The sequence below is a fragment of the Acanthisitta chloris genome, unplaced genomic scaffold (genome assembly GCF_000695815.1).
Source record: "Acanthisitta chloris isolate BGI_N310 unplaced genomic scaffold, ASM69581v1 scaffold21258, whole genome shotgun sequence".
Classification (NCBI taxonomy): Eukaryota; Metazoa; Chordata; class Aves; order Passeriformes; family Acanthisittidae; genus Acanthisitta; species Acanthisitta chloris.
The window spans coordinates 87718-107568 of NW_008686789.1; the positions used below are offsets into that span (position 1 = coordinate 87718).

The 19851-nt window shown below is 39.5% G+C and overlaps 1 protein-coding gene across 1 annotated transcript in view; it reads left to right on the top strand.

The window, feature by feature from the left end:
* The window catches only part of LOC103807600 (microtubule-associated serine/threonine-protein kinase 2-like), a 98614-nt gene that overhangs the window by 30261 nt on the left and 48502 nt on the right, over positions 1–19851 (top strand). Inside the window, 4 exon segments of the mRNA XM_009080337.1 lie at positions 3903–3994; positions 10608–10683; positions 13115–13135; positions 15655–15733. Of these exon segments, the coding sequence (XP_009078585.1) occupies positions 3903–3994; positions 10608–10683; positions 13115–13135; positions 15655–15733 (268 nt within the window).

The window sequence follows — 19851 nt, forward strand, 5'->3', positions numbered from 1 at the left end:
GCTCAGTGAGTTGAAGATGTCCCATGAGTAAACAGCTAAAACAAAAAATCAAATATTGATTTATGCTGAAACTGAAACACTGATGTATTTTTCAGAGTGAAAATGCATATGAAACAAGGTGTACTCAGGGTGTTCATTTTAGGGGCTTGGCATGGGATTGTCTATGGCTGCAGAGGAGAAGGTTAGTTGTGGTGCTGCTGAAGAGCCTCCTGGCTGTGTGCAACTCTCAGGTACACGGCCAAACGTGCTCGTAAATAACTCCGGCCAAGGGTGCTGCCTCCCAGGCACATTTCAGTGGGTCCAAACCCAGTGTCCAGTTACCAGCCCCATGTCCAATATCCTGCAGTGTTCAGTTTCAAGAATGCGCTGGGAGCACTTCAGTGCACGTAACAAACGTTATTTTTTCTGCAGGCAGAGAAGTTAACTCTAGAAACAGTAAAAGCTCAGTTCATGCAGCGATGCAAAGGCATTGTTTCAGCTATTTTGATGTAAACTACCCATTTTGCTGTGTGTATTCAGAATTAAATCAAGTTGCTCTTGTGTTCTCATAAGTTTGTAGACTCAGGTTTGGCCCTCTGTGTGTGTGACTAGGGGCTCAGAGGGCAGGGGGGCAGCACCTCCAAAGCACAATGCTGGCTGGAGCTTGGCCCTGCAGCTCTGGGCTGGACAGAAACTCTGCACTATTAAAATCAGGTTTTGTCTAAACTGGAAGACCTTGAGGGGATTTGTTCTGTGAAATTATGAAGTGGGATCTGAAAGAGAAAGGTTAACAAGACCCATAGCAAATTGTGAGAGGAAAGGAGGGTCTGCATAAGGCTCGCCTTGCATTTAATGAAAACAGCAAAACTTTGGCTTACAGACAAATAATAATGCTTGGAGTCTCTCTGGACTGGTTAAGAGCTCTATTTTTTTTTACTAGTTAAACGCAGAGATGTATAGCCACCCATTTCCCCTTCTACTTTCTCCTGTTACTCCTGTTTTCTTATGTAGGTTCAGTTAGTTTTTAGGAAGAAAACATACAGCATTGTTTTGAGAATTCGTGAACAGTAATAAACAATAATTAATGTAATTTAAAAGATTAATAATGCAGTCTCCTCGTTTTCATTGGCCTCGTAGCTCAGTTTTGAGCCCAGCACTGTCTGCCTGGCTAAAAATGCATCTTCCAGGAAAAAAAAATTTTTTTTCATAGGAACTGTTTCTGCCAACACTTAAACGGACTAGTTTGAATTTCTTTGGCACAAAGCCCTGGTTTTAGCCAGCTTTGCTTCTTTCATATTTGTCTGTTCTTCTTTAGGAGGTGCTCAAATGCCGTCATAGTGACTTTTTGGAGGAGAGGTCACCCAGCTGAAGTCTGCATGTTGCCTCCACCTTCCCCACATTTTTTGCGTTCTGTTGACTAGCAGAACTTCACCACCCTTGTTCCGTATTTCCTCTAGGATTCCTAGATGTGTTTAAGTTTTGTGTCTATATCTAGAGAACTCTCTTCAGCCAGCAGAGCGTATGATTGTGTTTGTATATTTTTCTCAACATACAACACGAATTCGAGAAGTGAGGAGTTCTGGTTTTAGTCTCTGTGTTTAAGCTTTGCCTTATTGCCAACACACGTAGTTGACAGAAATGGCTAAACAGACCCACATGATGTTTCCCCTTTGCAGAACGAGAGATGCAGGAAAATTAAAACGTACCCAGTTCTGAGGGTGTAAAGAGAATAATGTTTTATTCCTAACTTGGGGCTAGGCTTTCACTCCAAGGCATTCACTCATCTGGGTACATTTCTTTAAACCTGACCTGTTTTAAGGTATCTCAGCTGTGCTTGCTCTCCAGCCACTTAACCTTCTCTCTTTTGGTTCCTTATCTTTGTGAATACAGCAGAGAAAATGGGTTTGTAAAACTCTCTTCAGTTTGGCAAATACAGGCAAGCAGTTAAAAAGCTCCGAGTTTGGGACCGTTCACTTTCCTTGTTACGCTGTAAATACACCAAGTTTCCATAGCCAACTCCAGACATCACTGTGGTAAAGTGTGTTTTAGGAACTCTCTTTAGCAAAGAGATATGGCCATAGAGAAAGGAGCTCTGTTTTCTCATTGTACTAGTGTTTTATATTGAGCAAGATCTTAAATTCTTACATTATAATTTACAGTAAAATACCCAGGATTTTTTTATTTCTTACATAATAGCGTATATTATATTAAAACACTCAGGGATTTCATGTTGTGAGAAAGATTTTCTGTAATATAAACAATGATTATGTGGTATTAATGTTGGAATTGAGTATTCTGTTTTTTTTCAGCAGCTACTGGAATATTGTAACTGAAAATTTGTTAAAAATATCCATGAACTGAGATTTTAAGCTTCTTAAAATCAGGCTGTTAGTTTTTCCATGTGATGTGCACAATGGCAATCAGTTTTTGGATGGACTGTTGTTGAATAATACATGAATGTAAATGGAGATTGTATGGAATCAGTTGGATAATTCTGAGGAATGCTTTAAGTACCCTAAAGAGCCTGAATAGCAGTTAGTGGTGCTTCAACTTTATTACTGTTTATTATAGTTGGCAGTTCACTTGTATTTTTTTCTGCATCAAGTTCTCTAGTTTCCTATAGAACAGCAGTAAAAAAAGCTTACAAATAATAACAGTCAGATGCACTGTATCCTGTGGCAGCAAAATAGTTTTGCATTAAGTTGTAGTTCTTGGCAGTCTGAGTGTGTTTATTGTTGGGGAGATCAGCTGGTGCAGGAAGGACCTGGCAGGCATCAGCGTTTGGGGCTCTGCAGGCAAACAGGCTTTGTCTGTGCCTGGGTAACCCGATGGCGAGATGCACAGGGCACCCCCAGAACAAGGCCAGTGAGCTCCTTGATCAGCCTCTGCTCAAACTTCCCTGGTCCAGGCTGTTCTCCCACCCCGATCAAGACCCATGTGATTTTAGTTACCTGTTTTGAGCACTGCTTGAAGTAAGCAGAAATGTTTCTGTTATATGGACATAGCTGTAATACGTGGTCAGTTGTGAGATTCTGCTGGGAAGTTTGACCATTTATTCTGTTCAAACAACAGGAAAAGTGCCAGTCTCAAAGTGATTTTAAATACCTAGTTGCTCTTGTTCACAACTCCCATGATTTAAAAATGCTTCCCTTGCCTGTTGCAATTCCTTTTATCATGTTTAGAGCTGAATGTTTGCCACTAGCAATCATAAGCTGGAAAGCAAATGGAGGAACCCATTTTGCTCAATTCTGGAACTCCAGTGGGGAAAAATTAAACCTGAACTGCCCCATAAGAAGTGTCACTTTCCTTGCTGGATCAAAGTCATGGCAAAAAGTGGAGTTGATGTGACAGAGGTGTGTCTGAAACTTGCTTTGCAGAGTTTTCCATTGGTATTACCATATGTGTTCACAAAAATTCTTAAATCCCAGGTTCTAAGTTCGGTTAGTAATCCTGCTCATCTGCTGAATTGTGCTAACACTTTGCCTTGTAATTTTGACTCTGCCTTAAGGAATATGCTCTGATTTCTTAGAGTAACAGCCAATAATTGTGATGGATTTATTTGCTAAGTTGGATATTGGTAAGAATAGCTGGAGCACTCTGGGGTATTTTACAGCTTTTTGCTTTTTGCGTGATTTGTAAAGCATGAGTTGCACATATCCTGTAAATCAAGAATGAGTTACCAGATATCTCCAGTGGCCTGTGCTGCATCTGCTTCCAGCATATTCAAACAGTTGTTGCTGACCAAGTACCTTTTGGCCCTGCGCATTTGCTTCTTTGCAGGGTCACTACTGAGGTTGAGAGCGTGAGAAATTCTTACCTAAATACCAAGAGATTCCTCCTTAGCTGAATGACATTCTGCAGCCTTCAGGTGCTGTTGTTCATCTGACCATGCCTTATCGTTTATCTTTCTTTCTTTCTTTCAGCTGTCGCACAAGCAACAGAAAGAGTTTGATTGTAACATCCAGCACATCTCCAACTCTCCCACGACCACATTCCCCTCTTCATGGACACGCAGGTAACTCCCTAGGGCTGCTTCACCTGGGAATCATTAGCAAAAATGTCAGTAGTCATTGTAGTAAGTTTGAATGTATTGATACTCGAAATATGCTCTTTGAAACTTCCTCTATGGTTTTTCACCTTCTGTTACTTGTAAGAGAGTCCTTATACTTTCAAGATAAATGTTTTATGTTTGCACTTTCTATTCTGCTACCATACCCATCCTCCACTCTTCCTGGGGGATTCACTCCCCTTACGTCCTTCAAAGGAACCTGAGATGGAAAATGAAGTTAAATAAAATTAGATAAATACATTGAATTCAATATCTTGTTTTGAGTCTCTGAGCATGGTTAATTTGTGCCAGTGATTTAACTGCAGTTCTCATGAGAAGGAACATCCGTCTTGTTTCCGTATGCCTCCGGCAGCTGTGCAGTGTGCAGTCGTACGGTCTCTGTCTGCTACTCAGAGCAGCACGAGGTGTTTGAGATTCTTTTCTTTCACGTTGCTGCCAGTTTTACTGTGACAGCAACTGGGAAATGCTCATTTCAGAGTAAATGGGCAGCTGCTTGTTAGTCATTGAGCTGAAGTGTGTGGAGATGTTCTTTCTATAGAAAAAGGAGCAATGATTCTTCAGAGAGGGTCACACGTGCAGATTCAACAGCTTGCCTGAACAGCATGTTCCCTTGATGTTTTTGTTGCTGAGGGAGGTAGGTGGTGTGTGACTACATTGTTTTCGCTGTTTCAAAATGCCAGAGAAGATGGTTGGGCTCCAGGTATGGCCCTAATGGGCACCAGTCAGTAGCAAGAAACAGCTTGAACATTTGTGGCACAGCATCCACAGCGGAGCCTCTCCGGAAGCATATCACTGTTGCATGTAAGACAAGTAACTGTTGTTTTCATTATAATAAGACTTTCTTCCTCCTACATGGCAGTATGTTCTGTAAATACTTTCTGAAGATCGAAACTAAGGAAATGCTGAGAAAGAACAGCAAATTGATAGTAGCTCAGCTAGAAGGAGCCATCTGCTTCTGTTTGCAGAGCTTTGGATCTTGAGAGGTGACATCCAGCCTGTTGAAAGGAAAAAGAAGGCCAAAGTTATTGTTTAGGAATGCCCATGAAAGCCTCAGCCACTCCAAGTTTGCATAAAAATCTGTCATGTTTGCTTGGGATGCTATAAAAAGCCCAGTCATGGAAGGCTAGGAATTTGTTTTAATTACATTGGGCTTTTTAAAAAATGACCCATGATTTTCAAATTAAAATGTTAGCAAAATCTTATAGGTGGTATATTAAAACCATTTTAATTTTGCTTCAGAACCTGAAATGAAAGGCAAAGCCAAAAATGTGCACAGGGCCATCCCCTTTTGCTTCAAACTCCCTTGGTTCTGTTGTGTGTGATTATGATAGTGATAGCTTTGCAAAAGTTGGTTTCAACAAGGCATTTTTCTCGGTAGAGATTCTCCACTCAGTTACCTTGTGCTTTTTACTTTGAGTTAATATATGTGTTGGTTTTACCAAACTCTAAATTAGCTGTGCAGGCCTTGAACTGAGGAAAGGAAGTGCCCTTGCTTGGCAGATTGCAGCAAGATGTTGATGTGATCATTGCTTAGAAAACAAACACAGAAATGTTCATAATGGAAACGTTTAAATTTTGTTTTCTTTTGATTTGCTTTTCTTTCCATTTCAAAAATGAAAAGGTGCTTCTGGTGGTTTTGATGCTGTTTCAGGCTTTACAAGTTTAGCTTTCATTAGAAATATGCAAGTGTCTACTCAGTGCTGTGCCATCTTACTTCAGCAGTAATTGTCAAATAGTTCTTTTTTGTTGTTGTTCTGATGTTGCATATGGGATTTAAACTTGCTAATTAAAAGGACATCCTTTGTGACCTCCGAGAGTAGCCAGTAGAGCACAGGAAGATAAATTACTTGTAATTCGAGCTCTCTACCAGTACTATATTTAGGAGTCTTCCCTGGGAAAAATAATTTATTCAAGAGACAAAAGTAGATGAAATTTAGAGTAGAGTCACAAATATTTTCTTAAGAAATATCATATATGAGATGTGAATTTGAGAACAGGCTGTGATATTTATTTAGTATTTGAACAGAATCTATCAATCCGTTTGTTCAGCACATGCACTGATAAGATACTAAGCAATGCTGGAACCTCTCCCTGGACTCTTATGTCTTGAACTTTTCTCTTGTCTTAATGCCCATTCTGAAACTCTCATGAATCAAAGGAACAGCAAGAACGCAGAGAAATCAGAAACCACACTAAAATGAAGTCCTGTCTCACACTAGTTGCAGAAGTTATTCTTCTGGACGTAATGTAAAAGCAGTGGGTGAGATACAGACCAGTTGTCTTTCTATCAGGCAAACCAACCTCCTCATGAACACTGGTCCAGGCAGATGCACTTACTATCTGAAATTGCATCCCAACAAGGTGTCAGGCAATTTCATATCCTAGAACGTTTAGAGGAAAGATGTTGCTTAAGAGAGCTCAATGTTGGAGACCAAAGTACATCCAAAGAACTTTGCCATGAAATAATTTCTGAATGAAGAACACTTAAACGTGCTAGCTCAGCTTTCAAACTGTACCACGTAGCATTTTCCAAAATGTGCTGGTGCCTTGGCATGGAGAGCTACAGCTTGTTAACTTTGTGAGGGAGTCACTCTGCTTTGTTTAGCCTCCCAAACTTGAAGTACCCAGTTTTAGAAATATAAGCTTGAAAATCTTGCCTTTATTCTAAATTCTTTATCTTTCAAAATGTGAAGGGGGAAGAGGTACACACGTATTCCTTAGATTTGTTTGTATTTCTTTGAATGCATTTTTTAAAATCTGAGAACTACAGAGAGGTTATACCACAGGGTTGATAATGAAGTTACCATTAGTAACGTAAGTTACATATTTTAAATTGAAAAACTGAAAATCAAAGAAGTAACATTATCTTTGTAATTCAGTAGTAAAGAGAGAGGTTCTTACTGGTGGCAAATTGCAGTTCAGGCTATTTTAAATTTTACTTCCCACAGCTGTAAGGTAGCCAGGTTGCTCCCTGGCTTCCAGTGGAGACACTTGTCACTGCTGGGACCTTTGCCATCTGTAGTGGCAGGCAGAGGGAGCTGCTTGCAGGCAGCACTGTGTGACTGAATTAAATGATTCTGGTCTTACGCTGCAAGTTCAGTTCCACCTTCTGGCAGAAAAATGGCTATTACTGAGGTCTCTATTTATTATTTTTAGAGTAGGCCGAGGATGTAACATACCACTCTAGATCTGCCCTGATTCTCAAGGCTGCAGTTCATCAGCATGTCCTGTGTGTGATGCTCAGGTGGTGTGAGAGCACTGTGGCATTCATTGTTCATGACACCAGTGGCACACAGGGTGCTTTTAATTTGTTTGTCATTTTGAGGTTTGTGTGTGCTGGAAGGCAGCTAGTTCTGTAGCAGTATGATCTTTAGTTGCTTGTGTGAATACACAGCAAACGGTATTCGTATATCCTGCATAAAATACCACAAAAACTTTGTCTTTTCAATTTATTAATTTTTACGAATCTCATAAGCAGGTTTTATTACATGATTCTGTTGTGAGTATTTGGACTCATAACCTATCTGATAGATGTGATATTTGTAGCTGATAGGTGAGACTTTTATGTATCTATTGCCCCAAGGTGTGGTTTCGTGTTTTGAGGGTAGCAGATATACAAACAGTTTGGCTGTGTCCTTCTTCCTATGTCCAGAAGATATAAAGGTTCTTGCCTGAATTATTGGCATTTGTGTAACTCTGTTGATTTACCTAATGGGCAATCATTCTGTGTAACAGCCTCCCTTGAGAGAGTCATTTCAGGTTCAGTAGGAGCCAACTATAACCCCTGAGCACCAGGGGAATCTACCTGTGCTACAGAATAAATAGGGTTTCGATCAGCCTTGGTGAACGAGACCATTACATTGAGGCTTCTCTTATTAAACTGACTTCATCTACAGCAGATGCAGCAGTACTGGGAAATTTTAGGGAGAGTAGTAATTCCCCTTCTCCCTGTTGTTGTTTTAAAAGCTTCACCCAGACTGAATCGAGTAGAAAAACTAATTGCTTTTCATTTTAAAACTAGAAGCAAATCACAAGGGATCTAATTAAAATTCCAGTGTCTGGAAGGAAATATGCCATATAAATCTGAAAAAAGTGGTTGCTTAAAAATTAGTCGTATCTCCTTACCACGTTGTGCAGGCTCAGAAGAGCTTGAACACCCACATACTTAATTCCAAAATTTAAAAACTGTCATTACCCAATTTCCTCAGTTATTCTGAAATTCTATTTTGATCATAATCCTGAAAGTTCACAAAAGACTGATGAAGATATAAAAAAGGCAATGACAGTTCATTGCTTGTTCATAACATTGTTGGGCAATGAGCTTTTTGTTCAGAAAGGTCATGTTGACACAGTAGGGTTCATCATCAGGAAAGCTTTAAAAATGGGCGGGCAAAGACCAAGGTTCCCACCAAGGCTGGCAGCTTTCCTTGCTTCATTAGAAGATCTGTGTAACCATGGAAAGGCCTCAGTCCTGCTGCATTTCCCTGTGATCTAAAATGCTCCTTCAGCTTTCTGCTCGCAAGTAATTGGTGACCCTCACCCTAGCTGTGTGCTGCTGCCAGGACACGTGTGTTCGTGTGTGTCTGAGTTGTTCTCTTGGTGGCTATCATGGCCTTCTTAAATCCTTCTTGTAAGCTTGCAGTGCCACCTGGGCTGTGACTGTCAAACCCCTCCATCTTCTCTTGGTTCAAAAGCAGCATAATGGGTCTGTTTGTCCAGTGTGACAACAAGAATTAAAATGAGAACAAGCTTAATAAAGAAAGCACCAAAAATTATTTAGTTATTGGTTTCTGGTCACTTTCTCCCCTCTCTAATTGTGAGGTCCTGGAATTGGGTTAAACAGTATCCCATTTTGAGTGAAGACTTGCATTGTGATAGTCTTAACTAACAATACAAAAGAAAACCAAGCCAAAGGAAAACAAACCTGTTGCTCAAAGCCTTTGTTTTTAATTTAGTTTGCTCTTGATGAAGCAGATTGTGGAATGGTCTGGAATTTACTTACCACTCCAGTTCTCTCATCACCCCATGACACATGTTAGGTCAGCCTAGGGCTGCTTTAATCTCCACCAGCTATTTTCCCCCCTCGTAGACTTGTAGACCAGATGGAGTTTGCTGGCCTGTGGTGCACTGTGGCCATCCTCATACCCCTGAAGGTATCAGCTTCTTCCCTCTGTCCTCCTCCCTACCTGCCCTGGCACACACCTAGCTCATGGGAGGTTGTGCAGAGATGCTGCTGCAGACTTTTGTGAACCATTGCTGTAGCTGAAGTCTGAGTCAGTGTTACCTCCAGCTGGGCATGGTGCTATTGTTCTGCTTCTGCTCAGTGCAACAGTTGAGGTGTGTGTATTACTAGACTGAAATTGTGATTCAATGATAAGCTTCAGCACATTACTGAATGGGACTGTAACCTCTCACACAGTTCTGGGCTACGTGGTACTTCTCCTGAAACAGAGAAGAGTCCTTTGCAGATGACTCATAACTGATGTTTGACTTTTTGACATGACTTTTAAAATAAGTCCATTTGATATGGAATCTAAATTTAATGACATTCCTGATGACCACAGTTCTGTACCTTGCTCTGTATTGCTTGTCCAGAATCTATTTTGTTTTTCTGGTCTTATTTTGAAGTTTTTGTCAGTGCACAAAGACATTGCTGTTGACATATGTTTACTATGTATAGTTTCTATTTTGTGCTTGTATTACTGATCAGAAAGAGCAAACTACTTAGGAACATGCCTGACAGAAAGCACCCTCACTGACACGAAGCTGCTGATTCCATAACTTTCCAAGGTTCCTGCAGGGAGTTTGTAAATGATCCTGACTTTCAAGAAGGTTTTCTGCAAAATGGTTGCTTTTTCCCTTTGAAATAAAATACATTGCAAGAAACCACTTACCAGCCATATGCTTACACCTCGTATGGCAAAGCCCAGAGAAAGAATACTTGTGCCAAGAGAAAGTTGTTATTTTTCCCTTGCAGTATAAATTCACTGAAAGTTTCATTTTCAGGGTGGAAGTACTATTTTGGAAAAGTCATGGTTAGGCTGAATGCTGATACCTTTTAGCCCAATCAGCTTACATGTGTATGATCCTTTTTTTATCACGTGCTGTTCCTTTGCTCTGCCTTGCTTTTTTTCTCAGTGAATTTTACATTCAGCCTTGGCGCTTTCTTACTATTTATGATTCCTGAAACTGTCATCAGTGTAATTTCTAACTCAGGGGTTTCATTGACAAGTGTTAGGAAAAGCTTGTATGTAGTAATTACTACAAAATATTAAAAGACTAGATTATCTGTGGATGGTACACTACTTACCTGAAAGTAGGAAATAAAACATAGACCTTAAATTAGTTTAAAAGGAGGAAACCTGCCAGTACATCTGTATCAAGAGCATTTGTGTAGCAAACTAATGCTCAAGTGATCAGACTTGAAGCTCCATATTTCCAATTATTTGCGACTGCAATTTGCAGTTGAAAGTCTTTCTGCACAGTGAAAACGTACTATGTTCGGTACAAGTGTGAATGAAATCATTTTGGACATGTTTATTTTCACTTTCTTAAACAGGTAGCAGCCCTTTGGACAGTCCCAGGAACTTCTCTCCAAATGCACCTGCTCATTTTTCCTTTGTTCCTGCCCGAAGGTAAGACAGGATCTGTTCTCTTTGGACTGGCAAGCAAATAGTCTATATACACTTTTATTTAGAAATGGCTGTGGGTTAGAATATTTCTGATTGTGTTTTACTTTCTCTGATGTTTTCAATTTTGTTTTATTTCATTCTTTATGGATTGCATCTTGGCAGCACTCAGAATGTATTAGGTACTTTTCAGACTTAGAAGAAGATAAAGTAAATTAAGTAGTTAATGCTGCCTAGGGGACAACTTTCACCCAGAAGGATGACATGTAGGGCATGTGATATGGCAAACAGTTTAGTCCTAGTGACATTAAAGCCAGTTACGATTAGGATAATTGTACGTTAGTTGTAGCCCTAGATGTTGCTCTCACTGAGCTGTCTTCAAAGTGAGCTGTCTTCCTTGCTATGTCTGCACAAAGATGTAAACATACAGAAAACTGGGTGTGCACAACTGTGTGTGCCTTCATTCTCTGTCTCAGGTTGGTACTAACAGGAAAGTTTTCTCTGCTGTCTTGGCCATTGGTGTCACAAGGACCTTAATGCTCTAATTAGGAAAAGAACTGATAATTGACATTCAGAGTCTACAAGAACCACTAGAAGAGCAGCACTGGGAGACCTGAATGTGAAGCTGTCATCTGTCCTGCAGCAAATGCTGGACAGGTGCTGGGCACACTGACTGGTGGGAAGAAATCTGATACTTTAGTGATGAATTTAGTGTGAAGAGGAGGATAGAAAGGATAGAGACAGCTGGGAAAAGCAGAGAAATAGTGATTCAGTGATGTATCCCAGCAGGTAGGCAGAAGTGGATAATGACACAGAAAGTTAAATTTTGTGAGAAATAAAGTATAGAGAAACTAAAGAGAGCCCAAGCATAGGAGCTGGATTATTGGATTCAAGTGTAGCGAAGATATTTTGGATCTGTTAAACTCTGCTTTGGCTGAAAGAACCCAGTCTGTGTCAAAATGATCTGAGAATGGGAAGTGTGTGATCATCCTGAGAAAGAAGTAAGTTTTCTGAGAATGACAGATTCAGCTTGAGCCCTAGTTAGAAAAAAGGTTAGGTCTCAAAACTTCAAAGAAGAATAAAGGGTTAGGATTTGATGGAATGAGGTACACCCTTTATCTGAATGGCAGGAAAATCCTGGAGCGTTTCTCCATTGAGGTGATTTGCCAGAGGACCTGGTGTCCTTGGATGCTGTTTGAAGTAGACTTTGGTCTTTGGGTCTTATGTAAGAAGAAACTTTTTAATAGCATGTGAAATGTAAGAGACTGGATATGTATTTTCCGGTTGCTTCAGAGGGAAAAATTAATGCTTTACCCGCAGGTAAAACAATTCGAAGATATTCACAGCATCCACCTTTGTTTTAAAAGAGATGTCTGAGTCTGATCTGGGTATATTCAGTAAGTTCTGTTGAAGTCAAGGTTCATAGTATCTGGAGTTCTGGACCCTGGAACACAGGAGAAAAGTTGCAGCAGAAACTATTGTCAAAAAGCATAATTTTTCAGCATCGTGTTTCGACTTGATGCTTCAGTATCATGGCTCTCTAGTAGTGCAGGTAGCAAATAGATGCTTTAATAATGAAACTCTAAAGAGTGACCTTTTGCCTTTTTCCACTTGTTAAATCTAATTTTTAAAGAAATCAATGAGTAAAGGTTAAGCCTGTCCCATCAAGTACAGTGATTCATTTGACAGTATGCATGTTCCTCTCCATAATTTTTCTGTCAGTGAAAAGAACACTTGAGCACAGCTTGTTTTAGAAACTTGTTTCTATTTTCTACTTGCATTACACCCTGAATAGCTATGCCAGCAGTAACAACAGATATATATTGGATTATCACATGGTGGTATCAGAATAACTTCTATATGATGGTGTTAAGTAATTGCAAGCGTGGTGTCAGACAAATGGATATTTCACAGTGCCCTTTTGATGGCATTGTGTGGGTCTTAAGAGATGGCCCTTACCTGATTTCCTGCCATTGCCATCACAGAAATTATTTGTTGCTGGGTTTCTGCCTTTTATTGGTGGTATAATTTCTCCATTTGTTATCCTGTTTGGCCATCATTTGTGATTTCCATTCTTTCATTATAGCCCTCTGATGAGCTGATTCTTCAGACAGAGTAGGAAACACATTTGGAAAGCTCATGTTATTGTAAAGCCAATTTCACTGCAATATACTGTTAGATTGGCCATGGTTGGACAAGTCATCAATCATCAGTCCCTTGCTAGACACCCTCCCAACGCTTGTGTCATAGCCACAAAGTCAGCGTGTTCAGGAATCCTCCTGTTGGGATAAGGAAATGTATGGTTAATTCATGTTCACTACAGCTGATCCTAGTGGAATACCAGTAATGGACGATGAAGGGTTTTGGTTTTTTTTTCAGAAATCACATCTTTTACTGCTCCCTCTCTCATAATTATTGTACAATTTTTTCCATACAGCCATGGACACAGAGCAGACAGGTAATGTGTATCCTATTGCTGCTGTTTGTGTGTGTGTGACCTGTGCTTCTGTGCAGCTCAGCCCGTGTCCCTAACCAGTTCCTGTTGTAACCACCCCATTTAGGCATTCAGCTCCTGTTCTTTGGTAATCAATGCAGGAAATCTTTGCGTTTTGGCTTAAAATAATAAACAGGTAGTGCTCTGGAGAAGATGTGTTGCTTTTCTAACACCTCCTTGTTTTGAAATTGATCTACTGTTCATTAAATAGCATTTAGCTGCCATCCAAATACCTTCTTAATTAAGTAATTAAAATGTCATTTGAAAGGCCAGGTTTGTTGTTTGCATGTTTTTATTGTGCTATCAAGGGGTATATAATAAAGAGGATAAACCCCTAAAAATTTCTTTCCAAGTATCTTTTACTGAAGCAATTTTGCATGAGGTTGGTCTAAAAATATGTCTGTTTTCAAGACACTGAAATAAATTTGTAATGTTTTGCATAAACGAAGGAGGAATTTTCTTTTAAAGTCGTTTTCCCTTTGATTTGGAAGATTTCTACTCTCTTGTCCCACTTCTTTCTGCTAGAGTAGAGCTGATAAGTGTGTCCTGACTGCTTAGCACATTGCTTGCCTCAATTGCATCAGCAGAAAATAGCTCAAGCATGGAGAAGTGCCCTGTAATTCCCTAATTGAGAAAGATATTTTCTTTTAACTTTGTCAAAATGAAAATTTGAAAGTAAATTCAATACACAATTTAGACAACTCAGTAAAAGGGGGGTGAGGCTTTCCTCTTGCAAAAAATGAATGACTTGTGCATTCCTGTCTACCATTTGAGAAGACATGTCCATATTGTCTTGCCTTGGGACTGAGGGTCCAAACTGAGGTAGAATCATTGACCTAAATATTTCCCCAGTGCCGCTGTATGTTACAAGAAGCTGAATGAAGGTCCTGCAAGTTTGGTGTTCAGTCACCGACCATAGCATGCAGCAACTTTGTGATGCTGATACTTGTTTTTCAGGATTGAGGAAGGAATTCCATTTCTCGTGGAATTCTTTTTTTATGATTGTTCTTTTACATGTAATTACTTTGCCAAAGAAAGAATCACCTGTGGCTAAATGGGGGTTAGGTGTACCATATGCATGCAACAAAAACCTGCATTGCAGATGGATTTATTTTCATGCATGAAGCATGAGGCTTCTTAAAACTCTCTTGACATAATAGCCTTTCAGTGATGTGGAACAGTGAGTTTATTTCTCTCTTGTTCTAAGATAGATGGCAAAGGGTGGTGTGCATCAGTGCCTGAAAACAAAACTAACTAAATCTGGAAAAGTTGTGAACAGAGGTTTACATCTGAGTGGGCACTGAACTTTCTTCTGGAGATGAGGCATCACAGGTGTGGAGAGTGGGATGAAAATTACTGCTCTGAAGATAACAATTGAGGTTTCTATTTCAGACCTGTGCCGAGCATCCTATTTTATAATGCACTTGCATAAATTCAGTCTATGTGTCCAAAACACTCCATATCTTTCCAAAGTAAGTTATAACGATGAACTGTTCTAATTCAGCATCACGTTATGACCAGTTACTGATAATCTGCTGTAAGAAAAGAAACAAGCAAGTGGAAACTGATGTGGGGGAGAGACTTCTATGACACCCATTTCATCATGCAACAGGACATGGTTGTCTATCCTAGGACACAAAATGTGTGAAATGAGATCAGCGGCACAAAAAGCACTGAGACTGAGCTGAATGTAGCTGAGCTTCCATCCCCACCAAGATGAGTTTTTCAAACAGAAGAGTGTTTCTGGGAGGGCAATACTCATTTTTCTCAAAGCAGCTGTATAGTTCCTCAGTTTTAACATTGGTAAACCAAGACTTTTTCTGCAATATCTCTGCCATGTTTTGGTTATTTCCCCCAAAAATCAGGTTTCTTTGGCTATGACATGGAATTGGCTACTAATATTATCTTGACTGGAGGACAGAGAGACGCTGGGTGAGAGTTCTGTGATTTCTATCTCGGTATTTTGAGTGGACCCCTCATCTCTCTATCTGCCAGGCGACATGCTGGGCAAAATGCCTTCCAACTAGGTAAACAAATGAATCCACTTTTAGTTGATTCTTGTTCTAATGTGATTTTTTGTCCTCATTTTAATCTTCATTTGGAAGACAAGGAACTGCGCAAGTAATTATCTTAGGCATGACTGTCTTTTTCAAAGCAGTTTGCAAGGAGCTGTTTTCATTCGACTGTTTTAGAAACTCCAGTTTTTGCACAAGTGGTAACATGTACAAAGCATCTCCTTAATGCAGGAATCTGCTGCCCATTTGCTTTATATTTTCCAAGGTCACCTAGTTTTGCTTTTAAAACTTAATCTAGCTGCTTTTCCACAGATGTGATTGTAAATAGGATACCTGATTGGTCTGAGTAACTTGAGACTTCAATAAAAGTGTGAGGTCAATAGATTTCGGGGAGAAAATTGCTTATTTCTCCCAAGAATTAACTGCCATATGTCCCTGACCGTAATTTGCCTTACGTTTTTCCCCCAGAACGGATGGACGTCGCTGGTCCTTGGCCTCCCTTCCTTCATCTGGATATGGAACAAACACTCCCAGTTCAACAGTTTCAGTAAGTGATACAGTCTTTTCCAAGTGATTCAGTTTGTACAAATACACCCTAACAAATCAGCTTCTGAGTCTTTACTAAAATATCTGATCTTTGTTCATTGTTTTGCTAACATTGTTTAATATACTAATTATTTTAAAAAATTATTTTAGTTATTAGTTCTGCTGCTTTTTCCTCCATTTCCCAGCTTCTATCATCTTGCACTTTGCCTTTAGCAGTGGTGAAATCCTGGTGCAGCACTTGGCTCAACTGCTCAGTTGAGAGGCACAGTGTCTGCAAAGTGGCAGGACTCAGTGCGTAATTACCTTCCAGCTCTCAGCTTTTTATGGCTGGGAAATGAAATTCTTGTCTGCTTTCAAGTTCTTGTATGAGGACCTCTGCTATCAGGCTAGCAAAAAGAAAAACTGATAAGCCACATCTGCTACTCAACTCCAATAATTTAACCTCCTAATAAAGCTTTTAAGTTCTTATACACATCATTAGAGGCGCTGGCTGCAGTTTGCTCGAGTTCTGTCAGTAATACCACTAAGATAGCAGCACTACATTAACCCTTGTAACTCTCACATGCTTCCTAAAATGAATCTTCCTCTTTAGTTGAAGTGAACTAGGTGTTGTGGTTATCCACGTAACAACCTTGCAAAGTCAGGAGTAGATAAACCAGAAATATTAGTGCTACCTGTACAGACTTAATGTAACTTGATTTTTTTTATGCGTGTTATGCTGTCTTCAACTGTGTGGTAACATATCAGTGCCTCTTTCCATAATACTTCTACTGATAATTTGATTTTGTACGAGTCATGTAGAGTATGTTCCTAGTAATTGTAATACCTTCATTAATTAGGGCTCAGTACTCAATGTTATGCAAATCTTACACTCTGTTATTGGTTTCCTTGTGAGCTGTTCTGTTAAGTTCATCCATAAGCTTTCTAGTACCTCTCAAACACAGATTTATCACAGTTCCTTAGGAGGTGAGTCTTAAATTCAGTCTATATAGCAAGAGAAAAAAAGGGGTCAAGACTTGCCTCTGAGTATAAATTGATATGATTAAAATTGGATTTTGCAATGTTAATCTTATCTCTATAGCCACATTTGTTCGGACTCATCCCTGCAGACTCTACCTGGCTCAATTTCCACAATTTGTTACCTTTGGAACTTCAAGACACTTGTTTTTTTGTAGAGTTCGGGGAGTATTGTCTCCTTAGAAGGCAGGTGACTTGATTTCAGTCTCGTGTTGGAGAAGTCTCTGTGTGTGCATACAGATATGTGGGCAGGAGCACAGAAAAATATGGAAGAATTCACTATCAACATGAAAAGGATGATGCTCATTTCACTGCCCAGTATTACTATATGTTGAAGCACCTGAGAGCAGCTGTTAAAAAGGAGCTCTTCTTTTGCCTTTATAGTCTAAGGTTAAATCTTTATGGGCATAAGCCATATAAGTCCTCTTCTGGGAGCAAGTTATCAGAGTGTGGGACATCCAAATAGTCTGATCATTTGGTAGCCACTGTGACATCTTCCAAGATGCCTGTGAAGATGACACCTTTGGAGGCCAAACTGCCTCAGTGTGTAAGTTGTTACCTGCAGGTGTGACCAGTAGTTGTTCAAGATTTTGTAGTTTGACCAGACTCTGGGTAGATGTCCACAGAGAGCAAAACTAACACAGCCACAGAAAAATGTGTTGGAAGTATCCATTCATGCTTTGAAATAAGGACATTAAGGCTACTTTTAGAAAGTTCTCAGCTTTCTGGCATGGGAAAGAAAGCATATTTGTCTCTTGTCATGTTCCCAGAAATAGCTAGATAATTTTGACAGATGTTTTCCCACAAATAAAACCCCAAACAACCCAACAAATCTGAGATAGAAACGATCAAATGGTGTAATTTTCAAGAGTATTGTATGTAACAGAAAACAGAGTGGAGTAATGAGAAGCATGAAGTGATAGTCGTAAGTAGACCTGAATTCACCTTTCTGCAGGAAATAATTAGATTAAAACATGTAATTCCAAGATTATTATTTTCCCTAAATGGCTACATCTCTCATCTCTTGTCCTTTTGCTGGTTCAGTGTTGCAGTCTCAGAAAGACATTGCAATGGGCTGTTTAGTAAGTAGTGATGCAGTTATTGGAGCTATTAAACCTAATATTACATTTCTAAGACAATCCTATTTACGACTTGTCTTTGGCAATACTATTGTCATAGTATTTCACAGATTAGAATTAATTTGAGTTGATCTGAGTAACACCTCTAAGCAGTATTATTCCTGCATAGGCTTTAAAACTGAAGAAGGAACCAAGGGACTTGTCAACAGAGGACAATGAACTAATGCTGCAGATGCGAATTTAACAGATTTTGGGCTTACATTCGGTGTGATCAGTCCTCAAGATTGTTTCTTTTTCAAACAAGATAGAAGGAAGCCAATAGACCTTTCTTCTGGTGTATGTATCAGTAGGAAATGAAATACCAAGAAGGGCAATGTCCATTCTGTGTGACAGCAAGAGCTAACCTGGATCTCTGTGGTCATAGATCAGCTGCTCTACCAACCAACTGAACAAGGCATTTACGTAGTCTGAGGTCAGTGAGAACCTGTAGATTCTGCTTTGTTTTTTACTTCCAAATGAGGTATGACACTTCAAAAAAAATACCAGGTTCCCCTTTCCGTACAAATCGTGAAGACCAGGTTTGTATCATCAGACCAATGTTGTAAAAGCTGAAGGCCTTCTTTAAAGTTAGATGAACATAAAATAATCAGTTGAATGGACCAATATAAAATTATTTTTATACAACTAATCTGCTGTTCATTTTCTAGATGCAGAGTTAATTGATAATCTACTGTAGTATTAGCTTGATTTTTTTTTTTAAAAAAAATTTTTAACCAGAGAAGAATTGACTAATTCTGCATCTGTAGTTAAGACACCAGGGGGGTGTTTGGATTAGACTGCTGCAAATATTGAATACTGTGATCTGATTACTTAAAAGTCAATGCTTCAGAGGTGTTTCACTTTGCTTTCATGCTTTATCACTGAAAACTTGTATGCCTTAACACTGCTAGACAAGACCTTGGCAGAGAAAAGTCCATGGTCTTTATCTTCAGGGTTTTATTAATTATTCTCTGGAATTCTAAACTTTGTGATCTAGTTTCTTTTAAAGAGAGAAAGTGGAAGGAGGATTTTGTTGGGTCATCCATGAGTTGATTAGCACTCCTTCCCCAGTGATTTTGCTGTTGGGAAACAAGGTTTTTAATGATTTTTTTCTACACTATAAATTTTACTTTTTCTGGTTCTAGTAACTAAGTGTTAACCTTCCTTAATTTGTTTTGACTAAGACCTGTATTTGTAATGGCAGAACTCTGGTGTCTGCTAATGGAGGTTTATAAGGCAGTGTCTTCAGTTCTTCCTGCTCTATTGCAGGATCTGTGTTATTCATCATGAATGGGATGTCAGTTGCCACATACCTTTTCTTTGAGTCTTTTTCCTAGGCAGGTACTTCTTCCTGCTGCTTGTATTCTGTGAGACACAAAGAAAGACATCAAAGAAATCTCTGGAAATCAAAACAAGGCTTGCATAATTCTGCACTACAGGGAGAGAATATTCCCTGTGTTTGGCAGTAGCAGTGTGAGCAGCAGAATAGCTGTGTGCAGAGGGGCTAGCAAATACCCAGACTGTCTTGGCTTCAATGTGGATTAGACCAGTGTAAGCTGTTACACCACCTGGGTGATCATCAGTGTGTGGAGGTGACCTCCCAGCATGATCTCTGCACATAGACCTGCCTGAAAGAAAACACTGGAAGTGGTGTTTCCCAGTTCCAGCCACACTTGAGGAGTTCATGCACATCCCAAGGCTTTCAGTGGGGTTCTTACCTGTAAATACCTCTGTGCAGAGCTGAGGGATCTGGGGTCTGGAGCCAGTTGTATTTTTATCAAAGAAGGGATCTTGAGGTTTGTAAGTTTTCATACCACCACATTTTCTGTTACTTACAACACTTAGAATAATTGCACCATTTGAACTGATGCTTTCTATGTGAGACATCTGTCGCAGATTTGCTGGTTGTTTAGATTTTTTTTTCCTCAGAAAATGTCAGTCAAAATGATCTAGCAATATGACAAGAGACAAATAAGCTTTCTTT